General features: G+C 39.4%; 1 protein-coding gene across 6 annotated transcripts in view; it reads right to left on the reverse strand.

Moving 5' to 3' along the window:
- Positions 1-7016: 7016 nt before the first annotated feature.
- The window catches only part of LOC114242938 (putative G protein-coupled receptor Mth-like 3), a 123479-nt gene continuing 113486 nt past the window's right edge, over positions 7017-17009 (reverse strand). For all 6 annotated transcript variants that reach the window (XM_089729571.1, XM_089729572.1, XM_089729569.1 and 3 more), the window contains one exon: positions 7017-9236. Coding sequence is in view for 3 of the 6 variants with exons in the window: in XM_089729572.1 (XP_089585698.1) it covers positions 9131-9236 (106 nt within the window). In the remaining 3 variants the exon portion in view is untranslated. The remainder of the gene's footprint in view (positions 9237-17009) is intronic.

Raw genomic sequence — 17009 nt, forward strand, 5'->3', positions numbered from 1 at the left:
AATGCCCAGCGAATCGGACGAATACGGCTAGTAATTTATAAAACCAATAAATTTTATCATTCAACGCCATTAAAACTATATACCTGAAACGCCCCTTTTTATATTATTGAATCAAGAATGTTTCAGTATTGGGAAAACTGTAATATGAACCTACTCAGTTCACAGAAACGTTACAACAAGGGCGCAACCACAGACTCTCGACTGGCTTAGAATTGTATTAGCGGTTATGGGAATTGTAGTGCGTATTTTATAAGAGGAAACGTAATGAAGATGACGTCAACGCTATCTCAAACGGAGGTGTCACACATACTACTTATTAATTACCGCAAATCGTTCAATTATAATTCTCAATAATGCTAACCTCGGAAACAATAATGATAATTTGGTCAGTGTGCTTAGTACGAGTTTTTTAACGTTCTCTATAGCGTAAAAGTTAGCTCATATTTGTATGGAATGGGATCGTTTGCCTACGTTTGCCGCTAGGGGCGCTGTTCCAATTGCATACAAAATTGGGTTAACTTTTACGCTATCGAGAAAGTTAAAAAACTCGCACTAAGCACACTCACTGGTAGGACGTACTGCAAGTCCGCACGGGTGTTCGTTCTTTTGGAGGTTTAACGACTGAGGGAAGATCTTCCACCGAGCGTGTGGTATTTCTCGGTAGGCCGACGATCCGAATGTTGTTGTCCGGAACTTGTAAATATGCAAATTTATCTTCAAAATATCGTAAGCCAGATTCAGGCATCTGTCAAATATATATAAATATTATTTTTTTATGTTGGACGGTTACTTGTTGCCCGAAGGCCTTTTCAGTTACACCGGGACAGGTGGGCGAGCAAAGGCTCAGCCAGGAGGGGTGGGATTTGCTATCAACTGCCCGAGCGCCTCCGAAGCAGATCTAACAACTCAAGAGTAATTGCTTCGCAAATGAATCTATGTACCACCGGATCGGAATCGCGACCCGCTGAGAAGATCCGGCGAGAAACTTTGCGGGCTGAAGCATGGATTAGGTTGCACGTCGACCTCTTTGTCGAGTTCGACGAGTACGGTTACCGGAAATATTTTTGTGTTGTATGATGGGTACCCGCCACAGGTCTTCGCCTACATTTGCCCAAAGCAGTTCCGCGCTGCAGTTTGAAGGACGAGACAGTACAATGTAATTGAGACTTAAACCTCATGCCTTAAGGTGAGCTGCGGCGGTCGTTATGTCTACAAGCTCCGATGACCATATAACTCCAGCTGGAACGGGAACTTGTTCACCCAATCAATGAATAAAAGAAAAAAAAGCTTCTCATCACAGCTGTCTAGTCCCAACCTAGTATTCCCTGTACTATGGTAGCCAGAGACTGATATAAATACATATATATAAACGTTTAAATCTATACAAATAGTAATATGCTAAACACCCAGACAAAGAGATAACTAATAAATAGCTCCGCGCGTAACATCTGCCGTATCGATTTCCAACAGACATACCGACCTATATGTTTATTTTTAATGTTTTATAAAACACTATATTTGTTAACAATTTCATGACTTTTTCGATGTTAAGTCGTTACCAGAGCTCATAAGCCTGTCAACTTGAATACAGCCACTCACTCCGAGATATGAGGTTAAAATCTCAACTTGTTGCCCGAATTTTCGTTTCGTTTTAAACTACCGAAATATCTTAGACAACAGAAATATCCTAAATAATCTTTTTTTTTTTTTTTTTTATAACAACTAAGAGGCAAACGAGCAAGACGGGCCACCTGATGGTAAGTGATTCACCGCCGCCCACGTTCACCAGCGTTTACGCCAGTGCGTTGCCTACCCTTCAGATAAGAATATGCTCTTTTCTTGAATAACCCAATGTCGCAGTTGTTGGGGAAGACCGCTGATGGCAACGAATTCAACGATTTACTGTGCGTGGCAGAAAACTGTTTTTAAAACGCATTGTAGTGGAACGCCAACCATCCAGATGGTGCGGATGATAGTTCCGGCGAGACGATCGGTTGCGAAAATCAGCGGCTTCTATTAAATTGAACAACTCCTCGGAACACTCCCCATTGTAAATTTTGTAAAGTATGCATAGGGAAGATAGATCCCTACGCAGTGCCAAAGGATCTAGCCGATCGGCAAGTACAGGATCGTCGACAATCCGAGATGCCCTACGTTGGATTCGGTCAAAGGGAGATAGCTGATAACCCGGAGCCCCGGCCCAAAGGTGGCAACAATACTCCATGTGAGGCCGCACCTGCGCCTTATACAGCTTAAGGCGGTGAGCCGGCTTGAAGTACTGTTTGGCCCTGTTGAGTACTCCGAGTTTTTTGGAGGCCATTTTAGCCTTACTCTCCAAATGACCGCCAAACTGGACAACACTCGAAATGTCTACGCCCAGAATGCCCATGTTCGGCTTGGCACAAAGGTGAGTGTTTCCGAAGAGTGGCGATGCGACAAAGGGGGCTTTTTTAGCGGTGAACGCGCAAACTTGAGTCTTAGAAGGGTTAAACTGGACTAGATTTAGTCCCCCCCATTCGGAAATCTTCACAAGGGATGATTCGATTTCAGACACAAGTTTGTTCCGACACTCATCGACGTGATCCCGAGAGATATTGCTGCGGCCGAAATACAGTGCATCCACGGTACTGTCATCCGCATAGCAATGAATGCCACTGGTATGCAACAAATCATTGATATGCAGAATGAACAATGTCGGGGATAACACGCAGCCTTGGGGAACACCAGCATTTACGGTCCGGGGGTCCGAGCATGAGCCGTCTACGACGACTTTAACTCTCCGTTCCGCAAGGAAACTGCCGATCCACCTACAAAGTCTCTCAGGAAGCCCATAGGAAGGAAGCTTCGATAGTAAGGCTTTATGCCAAACCCGATCGAAGGCTTTCGCAATGTCCAAACTAACGCCTAGTGCCTCACCCCTACTGTCAACCGCCTGCGCCCAACGGTGAGTTAGTAAAGCCAAAAGATCACCAGCTGATCGGCCTTTGCGGAAGCCATATTGGCGGTCGCTGATCAGCTGGTGCTCTTCCAGGTAGCCCATGAGCTGGCGGTTGATTATGGATTCCATAATTTTGGAGAGTAAGGAGGTGATAGCGATAGGCCTGTAGTTGGACGGATCTGAGCGGTCGCCTTTTTTAGGGATCGGGTGTACTAGAGCCGTCTTCCATGAATGTGGGACAACGCCGAGGACATAAGAGTGTCTGAATAAGCGCGTTAAAACCGGTGCCAGCTCTGGAGCACACACCTTCAGCACAATAGGAGATATTCCATCGGGCCCACTCGACTTGTTGACATCCAGGGAAAATAGTGCTTTCCGCACAGCACACTGTGTGAAGCGGACGTCCGCCATTGTGGTTTCACACCTCGGGATGGTAGGAGGAGTGTTCCCCCAGTCGTCAAGAGTCGAGTTTTCCGCAAAGATAGAGCCAAGAAGATTGGCTTTCTCCCTTGCGGAATAGGCCAATGAACCATCCTCCCCGCGCAAAGGTGGAAGCGTCGACCGACAGAAATTACCCTGGACAGCCTTGGCGAGAGACCAGAACGCACGAGAGCCAGATGGCAGGCGCGCCAGTCTCTCGCCAATTCTCCCAACGTAATTTGATTTTGCCAATGCAATTTGCTTCTTAAAGAACCTGGAAGCAGAGTTGTACTTCTTCTTGAGTGAGTCAGAGTTTACATCCTTAGCGGCCTTTGCCCTAGCCCAAGCCTGGTAGCATTCCCGCTTGCGACGATGTGCGTCACGGCAGGACCCACCAAACCAGGGCCGAGACCTGCCACCGACAGGCACCGCTGAGCTAGGAACAAACAATTCCATGCCCTGCAGCACGACGCCGGCAACCGAGTCGGCGCAGGTGCTAGGATCCTCTGACTTGAAGCAAATCTGCCCCCATGGGTAGGATGCAAAGAAAGAGCGCATCCCGTTCCAGTCTGCTGACCTGTAGTGCCAAACACGTCGTCTACCAGATGGAAGTGGTTGTGACGAGACGGTGAGAGGCACCACGCTCCGAACTAGGCAATGGTCCGATGACCCGAGAGGAGCATCGACCCATACCCGAATGGGTTCGGGGCGAGAGGTCAGCAGAAGGTCCAATAAGGAAGGCGAATGGTCTTCCACATCCGGCACACGTGTGGGAGAAGGTACTATCTGCGTCAGACCATTGGCAATGGCAAAATCGTGAGCAGACCTTCCCGCATGGTCAGTACGTGTTGACCCAAGCCAGTCAGAGTGGTGGGCATTAAAGTCGCCCAAAACCACAATTTCTGCGGTAGGAATCTGCTCAAGTATTCTGTCAGTGGACACCTGCAGGTGCTCGAAGAGCCGGTCAATTTCCGAATTTCCGCTATGAGACCTGTAAAGGCACGCGTAGATGCGAATGTGATCCTCACAATCGACGCGCACCCAAAGGGTCGACAGGTCTCTGCCTTCAAGACTGCTGAGCCTACGGTAACAAATTCCCTCCCTGATGTACACACACACGCCGGCGCGTGGCACAAAAATGTGCTCCAGGCTATAGGCCGGGTACTTTAGATATGAAGTGTCAGTTGGGGAGGAAATCTGCGTCTCCGTCAGGAAAAGCAAATCTGGCCTTTCCGTCTCGAGATGGTGGTGGACGGCATTTAAGTTCGAGTGAAGTCCCCTGATGTTAGAAAAATCCACTGCTAAAGTGGAGGGGGACTTCCTCGTTATTGGGCTCAGTTTGCACCCAGCAGCTGTGATAAACGACGCTTGATGTGCCCCCCCAGAATACGATGGGCAGCCTGAGCCAGAGCGAGAGGATAGCATCTCTCGCTCTCGCTCAGAGAGGGATTCTCCAGTCTCTAAGAGACTGGTACCCTCCTGGGGTATTTTATTTGTATCACTCGTCGCCATCACAAAAATAAAAAATAGCATAAGGGGTGGGGAAGGAAAGGGAAGGAGAAGGGTCACAGAGGGTGAGGAATTGTGGGACAGGGAATAAAAAGACAGGAAGGGGCCAACTGATACTCATTCCCACACGCAACGCAACAGTCCCTAGAAAATCTGTTGCGATACGTGTAGTATAATGAAAGTGCCAGTTGCTATTTGGGCCCCGAGGTAGAGGGATAAGGGCGCCGGGACTCTCACTCACCAGTCGAAACGCGGTGGCCTCTAGGAGGCCCCCACTTCACGCTGATTTTCTGTGAGAATCTATATATTAATACGTGAAGCAAAAACTCTGTATCCCTTTTTACGAAAATTGCGCGGACGGAGGAGTATGAAATTTTCCACACTTATAGAGAATATACAGAAGAAGTGCACAATGCTAATATTTTTTATAAACAATGCATAAATGATACATTAAATAAATAAAGAAAACATTACGCACACTACCATGTATTTGACACAACACATACATAAAAATATACTCTTTGTTTACTGTCAATTGGGAAACTCTTGTAGAAGAAAGTTCTTTACCTATTTTTAAGGCACTTACAACTTGTATTGATCCATAAACTGTAGAGGAAAGTCTGAGAACTAACTAAACACATTATGAGGTTATTTTTTTGCATTAAATTATCGTAAAAAGGCTGTATGCAGAGTAATTGTAATAAAATTTCTAACTATAATTTCTTATATGCTATATAAACGAACACACGGGTCGCCTTGTGTAATACTGGACGCGACTTAAGAGATGAGGTCAAATTTCAAGATTTTGAATATGCAACAATGTACCACTTTTAAAACTAGGATGCCTGTTTAAAGAACAAAAATAAGTAGGATTTTTAAGCTATTGCATAGCTTTTACCGCGGGCTTTGAGCGCGATGACCGAATCAAGAAATTCTATAACGAAAATAAAACCTAACACCCCCTACTCCGCCTACCATGTAGCTTGCGTTCAACACATTCACACGTTGCGCTTGTGTAGTGTTTGTGAATAAGGACGCGGCGTGACGTCGCACCGCATGCGCATCATGAAAATTCTGCCCATCTCTCTCTCGCGCGGTCTAGCTTATGAGTGTGAACAGTTAATGTTTAGCTTTGGTTAATGTTTGTAAATATAGCATAGTATTATTATTGTTTTAATATTAAATTATTATTGTCTATTTATAATTGCGTAAGCTTTACCGCGGTAGTCCCGGAGTGCCACACGTTTTTTTTTAATTCCTTTTGTGGGTGGACGAGCTCACGGCCCACCTGGTGTTAAGTGGTTACCAGAGCCCATAGACATCTACAACGTAAATGGCGCCACCTACCTTGAGATATGAGTTCTAAGGTTTCCGATTTTACAGTACAACGGTTGCCCTACCCTTCAAACCGAAACGCATTACTGCTTCACGGCAGAAATATGCAGGGTGGTGGTACCTACCCGTGCGGACTCACAAAACGTCCTACCACCAGTAATTACGCAAATTATAATTTGGCCGATATCCAGCTATTATTGGGTCACATATCACACTAAGCCGGTGTTACCCCCGAGAAGTAATTAATGAGTTACCAGTAAATTAATATATTCTAAATACCGCTTTTTTTTAATCCATAGAATTGGGATTGAAGCTGATTAATATAATTTGATTTTTGTATGAATTATTAATAGTTAATTAAGCCATTTGTTTTTTTTTTTAATAAATGTATATTTTTACTAACAATCACGCCACGTTAACTGGTCCCGTGATAAGTTCGTAAAGAACTTGTGTTACAGGTACCAGATAACGGATATAAATGTAAGATTTTTATTACACACATACAAATATTTAATATACATCCATGACCCTGGAAAAGACATTTTATATTTATCATACAAATATCTTCCCTTGGCGGGATTCGAACCCGCGACCCCCTTGTGCAGTGACCATGTCACTTACCACTACACCAGACGGCCGTTAAATGTATATAATTAAATATATATAATTTGTTATATAGTTTCAATGTTATTTTGCTAAAATACGAGAATAAATTGTTTTGATGCATTATTTTTCTTTTTACCAATGTTATTTTGACCTCAATCAACATAATAAATTGATTATTTTAACGAAGTGACAATAAAACAGCTACAGAGAGGTACATAATGTCGTTTTTATTTATTATAATATACATTTATATTAGAATTTCATTCAAAATAATCTTACATTCTGATAATGTACTTAGATAAGAAAGCGTTTTAAAAACACAATATTTTTCACGTAAACAGTTATCAAACATCACGATTAACACAAAACATAGGTCTACAAATAACATAAAGACACATACACACACAAAAGACTAGAGATTACATCTTTTAACATCATAATATTACTTTAAATTATATACTGGTCCCTAAGATACTTTGAGGTTAGAATTCTTAATTATTGATTATGAAAATTGTGTTGAACACACAGGATGGGTATGGAGAATACGGTTTTAATAATTTCTTTTAAACACCATATTATGTTTTATGGTATTTATAACGATCATAGTAAATACAATAAATCATATAGGTAGGTACCTATAAATAAGACAGCAACAATTTTACGGAATGACAAAGATTTTGTTGTATTTTCATCGACATAGGTCACCGACCTCGGAACTTACATCGCGCGTAAAATGCTGTGTATTGTTCAAGAATTTTTTGGGCACCCAACATTTTACTGTGTACTTGATGAACTATGCTATACTGGGAGTATAATTAAGGCGTTATCATAAACATAAATGAAAAATGTTAATTATTTGTTTAACTTGTAGGAAGTGTAACGAATGGAAGTTAAAAATTCTCATTTAAAAACGCTATAAACCTCTTTCGTGAATATACAACTAAAAATAGAACTATGATACATTTTTTTTAAATGTCCACATTGAGTTTTCCTCAAAATTTGCGTCTTGTATTTCGTTTTTCAAAGAGTCGTTATCTAAGTAATGATTAATAATTCATTAGCAGTTATGCTTAATACAATTTAATCTTACTCCAACCCATTCCTAACTAATTTAAAGAGACAGTTTCGGAAGCTTTATATTTCGATACAAATCTTTTTAACAAAGGTTAACCATGATTTTACATCAAGTGTATAGTACTTTTTCTGTTAAAAAGTTGTTTTTCGAAGACACAATATGAAGGTAGTCTTTTGTTTTTTGTAATTTATGCACACGCATTGGTATGAATTTCGACTCTACAACAGTTGGACTCTTTTTTTGGGGATCAAATTTATTTTATAGTGACCTTCATTCACTCAATATTCTATCTTGAGGGTTTTGAATCTTTTGGCCGTGTTCGAACATGTCTAATAATGGAAAATACATAGAACTCTTCTACTATTCCCAATTTTCACCGCTGTGTGAGAGATGAAAAATTAAAAATACTGAGTATGATCTATGCAAAGATTTATTTTTATTGACAGCATATAATTGTGTATTTGAAAATTATATAGGAAAATAACTACGGAAAAGCCTTTGGTAAAATTGTAAACTGCAAATATAATTTTGCATGAGTATTCCTAACTATCAATAAATTCTTAAATAATCTAGGTACATATATTTATAGTTTAAAAAAACCAAGTGTAATAAGACTGAGTGAGCTAAAGCAATTATATATCTTAAATTACAAAACCGTGCAATAAGTGCGTAATATTAATAATAATGTATTATTAAATTTTACCACACCCTCTAATTTAAATTAACTTTTTTTTTAATAATTAAACAAGCGATTTTTCTCTGAATCCACGATTAAAAAATTGTCCATAGGCAAATCGTTCCAATTGTGATAAATTCTTTCGATCATCCCGAAATATTTTATTAAAAGGATTATTTATGACGCTTGCACATTTAATTAATCTTACAGCTGCCTCTCAGGTTCTCAGTTTTTGTATAGGTAGTATTTTTTATTTCTATGCGTATTAAGTACAAAAAGATTTAAACATTGTTACAGCCTGCCTGATCATAATTTGTACACGTGGAGGCTATTCTGACTAGCTTCTAAATCGATAGAGAAAAATCGTAACATCATATTAATGTTTCTTATGATGAGAACACCGGAATAACCACTGCAGCTAAAGATGAATCGTGCTAGGATAATTCGTGAATTATACTAGCATTTTAATTCTCTATGGCGACAGCTCGGCGATCACCATGGCAACGGACTTTGAATTATTCAAATGGAGAAGAGCCATAACTAAATGTGACTTGGAGTAGACTGGTTATATTCACTTGCTCTTGATTGAAGTCATCGCTACGTCCTCGCGAGTAGAGAGAGTCCTAGAGGTTGTGGTCTGTGTCCTGGACATTGGATCGCCGCGTAGCTGTTTATATCTGTACAAATGCATATAATTAATTATTAACAAAAAAAAAGAGTCTCCCATTTAATCGTGCAAACATCGGATTGAGGAAATGCGAAACTTATAATACATTAGTCATATATAAATTATTAAAATAGACATTGTAATGTTAAAAATTAGTTAAAATTTAATGACGTGGAACACAACGCTTTGAAATTATATTTTCTTTGATAAATATTTATTTTATTTTATTTAGCACAACTTTTATTAATTGATAGCTTAAACATTACACGGATCAAATCAAGATACATATACATATAATATATATATGACCACAAACGTGTTGTTATTACTATATAGAAAAATTACATTTGTGTTTCATATGTAATTATGTAAATCGTTTATTCATTCTTTATGTGTAAAGTAGCAATATTATCATTGTATTATTAATATTAAATAATAAACTTTTTATTCAATCGATAAGTACGCCGCATTTAATTTCTTTTCTAAAATGATTCTTATCCCCCTGATGATTTTCTAGGAGAAGATCGCTCTTACCCAAGATCGCCCATTGTAATTTGTATCTAATGTTTTGCATTTGTATTTATTTTGGTGTAATGCATAATCTACTCTGTGTGTACATTGTAAAAATACGTTTTTAGTAAAACTTTTTGGCGTGAACGCGAGGAGTGAAGTTGCATGATTTGTTTTATTTTGTCTATTTAGTGTTTCTTCTGGTTTAAATGTGTAATAACTGTGGTTTATTAACTGTGTAATATCTGTGAAAGTGCACAAATGTGGGAAAACGAAACAAAGCCGCTGGACGTAACTTCTCGGGTTCCTCCAAAAAGTCCAGTGAAAAAATCTCAGTAAATTACCACAATTTTACTGAGATTATATTTCTTCCCATATCATCTTCTTATCTCACTACATTTAATTTCATCCCAGTTGATTAATGTCTCAAATTAATTATCTTCATTTCATTTCATTCCATATTTATAATTTTTCATAAAAATAAAAATATAAATTAAAATAAGACATGACTGATAGATCTTAGCTACCAGGTCATAAAATCCATTAAAAAAAAAAAACGTTTTTAGTCGTGATGAAGTTTTGCCGATTCATTTGATATTTGAATACGAAACGGAAGTTTTCGTAATTAAACACAAGTTCCCGGAAAAAAACCGTATTCCTAAAATCGTCGAACAAACAAACGTGTACAATTATCAATTATTTTAATTAAACGTTGCTCATAATGCGGAAAACGTTGTTGACTATTATGGGAATTAATATCTAGTGTTGTAACCACTAATGTATCCAATCAATTTCATTCGATTTATTAAATCAGTTGAGTAATTTTTCGAGCTATTTATTTTGGTATTTTTAAATAGATCGCGCAGGCGAGTTTGAGCTTAGTGCAAAAGTTAAGACTAAGCAGTACTTAAATATTAATTATCGTATGCGTTAAATCTGGCAGTAGGCCTTCTATGCGGCCGAAATGGTGGTTTCCAACTCATGCGAGTAATACCAAGTACATATTACAACAAAGAAATCAAACCTCTGTTTTGAAGGTTCAGCCCTTATGCAATACAACTGAGACTTCGCATATCTCAAAGTGACAGTCACGTTATGACGTCTATGGCGGCAACGACTTAATACCAGATGAGTTGTTTTTATTTTTATTTATTTTTTATTGCTTAGATGGGTAGACGAGCTCACATACCACCTGGTCTTAAATGGTTACTGGAGCCCATAGACAACTACGACGTAAATGCGCCACCCACCTTGAACTCATTGACCCATTTACACAATAATTAAATAGAAACCTTATGTAAAAGGTATTTGCAGTACTTTTCCTACTAATTGTCTGCGAATTACGAATATTAATGTCATGCGCTGTTGTTTTTGTTCACTTTCCCTGCCCATTCCTACTGTCTATTCAAAAAGGCTGGAGCAAGCTTTACCATTTATAGCCACAAAAATTCTACCCAAAAAAGTTCCACCCACATTTTTTTATTGCCTTAGTAGGCGAGTCGAGCATACGGCCCAACTGATGGCGAGTGATTACCGTCGCCCATGAACGTCAGCAATGAGGCAAGCCGCTACTAGATCAGTATAGGTGTTGACACGATTTTTTACAACTTCGTGGGTGGTGTTCTTACGTGTAGCTTCTGTTTGCGCAGGTTTAAGAACAAGATAGGCTACCGTAGCCATATTAGAGCGCATGAGAGGCGCGGATATTAGCTTTTAAGTTATTTAACAGAAAATTTTAGTCGCCGTTGCCGAAACCGGCTTGGAACCATGATGATGATGATGATGATGATAGGTGTCTATAAATCAATTACTATAAATAGTGGGTTACATTACACGCTTGGTGCACACGCAAGAGCACTCACACTGAAAACAAGCATGATTCATGATGTTATTCGTCATTAAACCACAAACAGCTCGACGTGTGATTAGTAATTTATAACGACAAAACGCAGGCATATTGCATTGCGAAAGCTTAAAGTCACGTAGACGCTTTACTGGCTTCGTCGTCTCTGTCTATAGTCAGACTGGGATATTACGATTCAGAATCTAGTAGCATGACAGTTGAGAAATGTAAAATACCCATGAAAATTATGTGGTGTTATTTTCTGTTTGAATGGTCGTCCTGGTGAAACTGGAAAGGCTTTCGGGCCATCAGTAATACTTCCTTCACAAAAAAAAAGAAAATTTCTAAATTGTTGGGATAGATAAAACCGGCCCTATGTAAACATTATTTGAAGCCATTTAACCGTCTTCAAGTTTAGTTTTTTCATCATTCTAATCGATCCTCTTTCTTGCGCTGCTTGGCAAGGAAGAATTAGTTAAGTCATAGGACATTGAAAACATATTAAGTGTATAAACATATTTTAAAATATTTGTGCTCTTGATATTGTTCTGACGGTTTTAATGGTTCAATATGGCTCATGTCGTGACAACATAGATTTCCATTTCCTATTGCTTTTTTTTTTGTTTAAATTTCTTTGTAATGTTGTAACATTTCTTTTCAGATTAGTTGTTTTTAATCTGGAACATGTATACGGTTTGACTCTTTGCATCTGCTAACATTGAAAGCTATAGTTAGTAACGTAATTAGTCACACATCTCTGGTTTATATTATTGAACATACGTTTTCTTTTGTATTACGGCTTCTTCTTCGTCGTCTTCTATTGGATCGTTGTGTAAGTTGAGCCTTTAATTAATAATTCTGTTACAATCGTAATCTGGCATACTATACGATATAATATTTAGATGCTAAACCTCAAAGAAGTTTTATATTACGTTCAGAATGATACAATATCGCAAGAATACCAATACATTTGGAATTCAATTTTGCTCTGTTGTTTTGACCTACACTCATTGTTTCGTACGTATTTTTGTCGATAAATACTAATGTTGGTCTAAGCACATATCGATAGTTATCATTATAAACCACGTTTTCATTGCTTCAGTCATTGCGAAAATTATACTTAACGAACAAATTTGATCTTTGTTTACGATCGTGTTACAAGTGGCCTGTGTACAATCTCAAAATTTACGGCTAATTTTCTCCATCAAAATTTAGTTTTAGTCTATGATTTTTAACTCAAACTGGTAGCTGTTTCTACGAGCATTTCCATCATATTACATTGTTCTAATCATTCGATTACGCAAAATAAGTACTTCTTATAGATCTCTTTCTGGCCTTGTTCATTCCATTCTGAAAAAGTTAAGTATAAATTCCATAGGAGAGCCAAAATTAAAGCAACTTAATTTGCTTCCTCGTTGTTTGTTTATTGCATTCAGAAAATGCACGTGCTGGCTTGACGTTAGATATTGGAAATCCTGTTTTCCGGGTTATTGACTTCCAGCATCGACTCATTATATTCAAAATATTCAGATATTTGTATGCGGGTCTTATCAATTCTACAAAAAAAAATTGACTGCTAGATAGATATCAGGTTGTTTGTCTACACAAACTGGCATGAAGCAATGAAGATTTTACTTGAGTATTTGAATATTTACTATATTATTAGAGGCGACTCCCTCTTAAGTCAAAGTCGATGGGCGGAGCCATTGACGACGAGCACTCACGAGGACTCGTGACGTCATCTGGAGGGGCAACTCGTCATCTGGAGGGGCAACCGACCGACCAGCGGGGACATCACGCCACCTCGGATCACTTTTGCTGGAAGCGCGCGCAGCGTTCACTTGTCTTAGATTTAATATTCTGTGTCGATCGTTCCTGCCCACTTTTGTATTTTTTTTATTTATTTAAATTATTAAGCCGTTGCTAAAATCAGAAGTGGGATAGGGCTTGTGCCCTATCCGCTTTTGGGTTATCCTGGCGTACAGTTTATTTTTAAAATTTGCATTAAATTAACAACGTAATGACCGATATACGTGTAACTGGAGGACGCTCGCATTCGCCGAATGTTCGAGACCAATATTGGAGAATAATATTGGCGCGTTTAATTGCTTAAAACTCAAATGTGAACGTTGCGCGTGAGTCGAGCCCGCTAGGGTCGCAGATAGAAGACGCACGTCCCTCGACCGCGGACGGTGGTGGCGCCGGACCCGTGGTGGCGTTGGGAATCACATCACCGCCGCCGTCAGAGTCCCGCGCGTACGACGCTACAGACAGGATCATCGGAGCATTAAGTGCACTGTCCAAAGTAAGGTCGAACCATTTTTATATTTCTAATTTTGACCCCAGCGTTAATGATATCGATTCTTGGTGCGAAGTAGATTTTTTTGTCGGATACCCTCTTATGAAATGTAATAAATCACCAAGTAACTAGCTCAACGACTTTATCACAACCGACCTTACGGTCTATTTTTATTGACGCGATAGAACATGCTCGAGACTGAATGCTCAGTTTCGATGGGTGGAAATAACATTCGAAGGGTTCAAAATGTTACTAGTCGGCAACACACTCCATCAATACGTCAATTAGACAACAGTCCGACTGTCCAGGTCGGTGATCATGCAAACGGGACGCCGTGTTGCTCCATCGCCGTGTCGATTGTACCCGCGTTTGAGAATAGATGTAAAATAGTTCCACCACGCGTTGTGACAATAAAAAGGCAACTACCACACCAGCACGGAAGTTAACCGAATCCATTAGATTCGTAAATTCAGATCTAGCTCATGGTTACTTTATTTCTAAGTTTTACCCTGCCGTGCAATACATAGACACATTGTGTAAGGAAGTAGAATGGACTAGATCCTTAACTGGGAAGGCACTGAGTATCTGTCACGAGTTTTGGGCTGTCTTAAGAGTGATGAGCGTACTTAGTTACACGTGTGATTGTCTAGTGACCGGACGTGGGGTAACTTCGTAAAAGACTTTAAGCCGTTGTGTCCGCGAAAGTTAGAGTATGCCAATATTCTTTATAATGCTATGCAATTAGCATCAGATTGCTTTGCCTCATACGTCGAGTGCGCCAGGAGATCGTTGCTCTGTATTAAGATGGTCAGAGGTCTGACTGACAAACTCGGAACTTTAATAATGATACGGGGCATAATGGACCCTCTGGTTGACTCGCGAACGCTAGTCTACAGATTCACGAGTTGATTTAATTTTTGGTGGAGGTCAGGTTAGGCCGAGTCCTCGTAGGGTTCAGGCACTAGTTGAGTCACCAGTGACGCGTAATGTCAAACATTCTTGGGGTTGACTGCATGCTTCCAGAGATTTACGTGGTAACATAGTTCACGTAGATGTTGTAACGTGGTAACATAGTTCACGCAGAGATTTACGTGGTAACATAGTTCACGTAGATGTTGTAACGTGGTAACATAGTTCACGCAGAGATTTACGTGGTAACATAGTTCACGCAGAGATTTACGTGGTAACATAGTTCACGTAGATGTTGTAACGTGGTAACATAGTTCACGCAGAGATTTACGTGGTAACATAGTTCACGTAGATGTTGTACCGTGGTAACATAGTTCACGTATATGTTATGACGTGGTAACAAAGTTCACGTAAAGGTGTGACGTGGTAAAGCAGTTCACGTTACGAGTGTATTAGCTTGACATGTTAACTTGGCCATGTCAACCAGACTTTACTCTCACAGTATATTATACACCCGATATGGTAACAGTGCCGTGTCGTCAGTACATCTAACGTAACTCAACAAGAGCCTACTATACATGAACGCACTGAAATGTGATGTAAAATGCTCACAAAAACTACTAACTTTTACTAATGGTTCATGGTACCAAAATCATGATTGTAATGCAAACAATCTATTTCTATGACGATATCATAGAACACCCCGATAGCAACGCTGTGCACACAGTGAGTCCTGCATCGTCAGAGATTGAAGACGGTCATGACATCGAGGTGAACGTGGACGTCCACCAGTCAGGAGAGGCCGTATTAGAGGCGACTCCCTCTTAAGTCAAAGTCGATGGGCGGAGCCATTGACGACGAGCACTCACGAGGACTCGTGACGTCATCTGGAGGGGCAACTCGTCATCTGGAGGGGCAACCGACCGACCAGCGGGGACATCACGCCACCTCGGATCACTTTTGCTGGAAGCGCGCGCAGCGTTCACTTGTCTTAGATTTAATATTCTGTGTCGATCGTTCCTGCCCACTTTTGTATTTTTTTATTTATTTAAATTATTAAGCCGTTGCTAAAAATATATTTAACGTGCGTGTATTAAAATATAGTTATGTTTTTTTTTCTTTCTAATCCATTTAAAACTGTAATTTGGAAAAATCAATCGTTCAGTTTGCTAGTGATTTTTCTCAGCGGTAAAACTGCATTTTAAATCGATGATAAAACAAAACGCCATAATGGCTTCGTTGCGTCCTATTTGATTTTCATACGTCCATTGAGAATTGTTGTGAATAATTTTTTTTCCTACCAATTCCCTGGTAGCCTAAGGGGTTATACCAGCTACGCCCAGACGGGTAATGAATAGTAAAGCTTCATAACTAAAGCATTAGAATTTATTCTGAAAATAATACTACCTGAAAGCATAAACTTTATCATATACCTAAGTGAAAGTATATAAATATACAAGATGAAAATATAGTTTTAATTATGTTTCTCTTCTTCTTTTTCTCCGCCTTATCTCACTAGGTGGGGTCGGCACAGCTAATTTTTCTCTTCCATTCTCTTCCATCAGCCGTTATCTCAACACTCACTCCTCTCACTCTCATATCGTCATTCACACACTCCATCCATGTCTTCTTTGGTCGACCTCTTCCCCCTCTATCTTGCACTACCATTTTTTTACCATTTTTCGCGAAAATCGAATAAAATATTTTACTGCTACGATATAGAATAGTAAATAATTGTGTGAATAAACTTTCGGAAATGTAACAAAACCGTAGTTCATAGCTGTGCTTAACGAAAATATTTTCTGATTATCAACCAACTGACGATCTAGAAACTCTTTTACCAGATTAGTTTAAATTGTTTAATTACTAACATCACACTTTTCTAATGGCATTCCATTCAGTACACTAATTGGTTTTCAATGTCGTTCCCAAATAATTGGTATAGAATTATCAGGCAAGACCACTAAATGAATTTTAATAATTAGTGTATTTTGCGGACCGAATGCTGTGGATTTCGATGGTTGATAGCTAATAAAACCCAAAGAAACCAATGTTAATCAATGGTGCGATGTAAATCATTGTGCGCTTCAATCCATGCTATAGAATCTATTGTTACAAAACCTTCTAATCCCTAATTTCCAGTAATTAAATTTATTTACAAGAATTAGTTTAGCGTTAGTCTTTCCAACCATTACGGTACCCGATCCCATAATAAAGGGTAT

This window comes from Bombyx mandarina, chromosome 08 (assembly GCF_030267445.1).
Source record: "Bombyx mandarina strain Sakado chromosome 08, ASM3026744v2".
In the NCBI taxonomy this organism is placed as follows: Eukaryota; Metazoa; Arthropoda; class Insecta; order Lepidoptera; family Bombycidae; genus Bombyx; species Bombyx mandarina.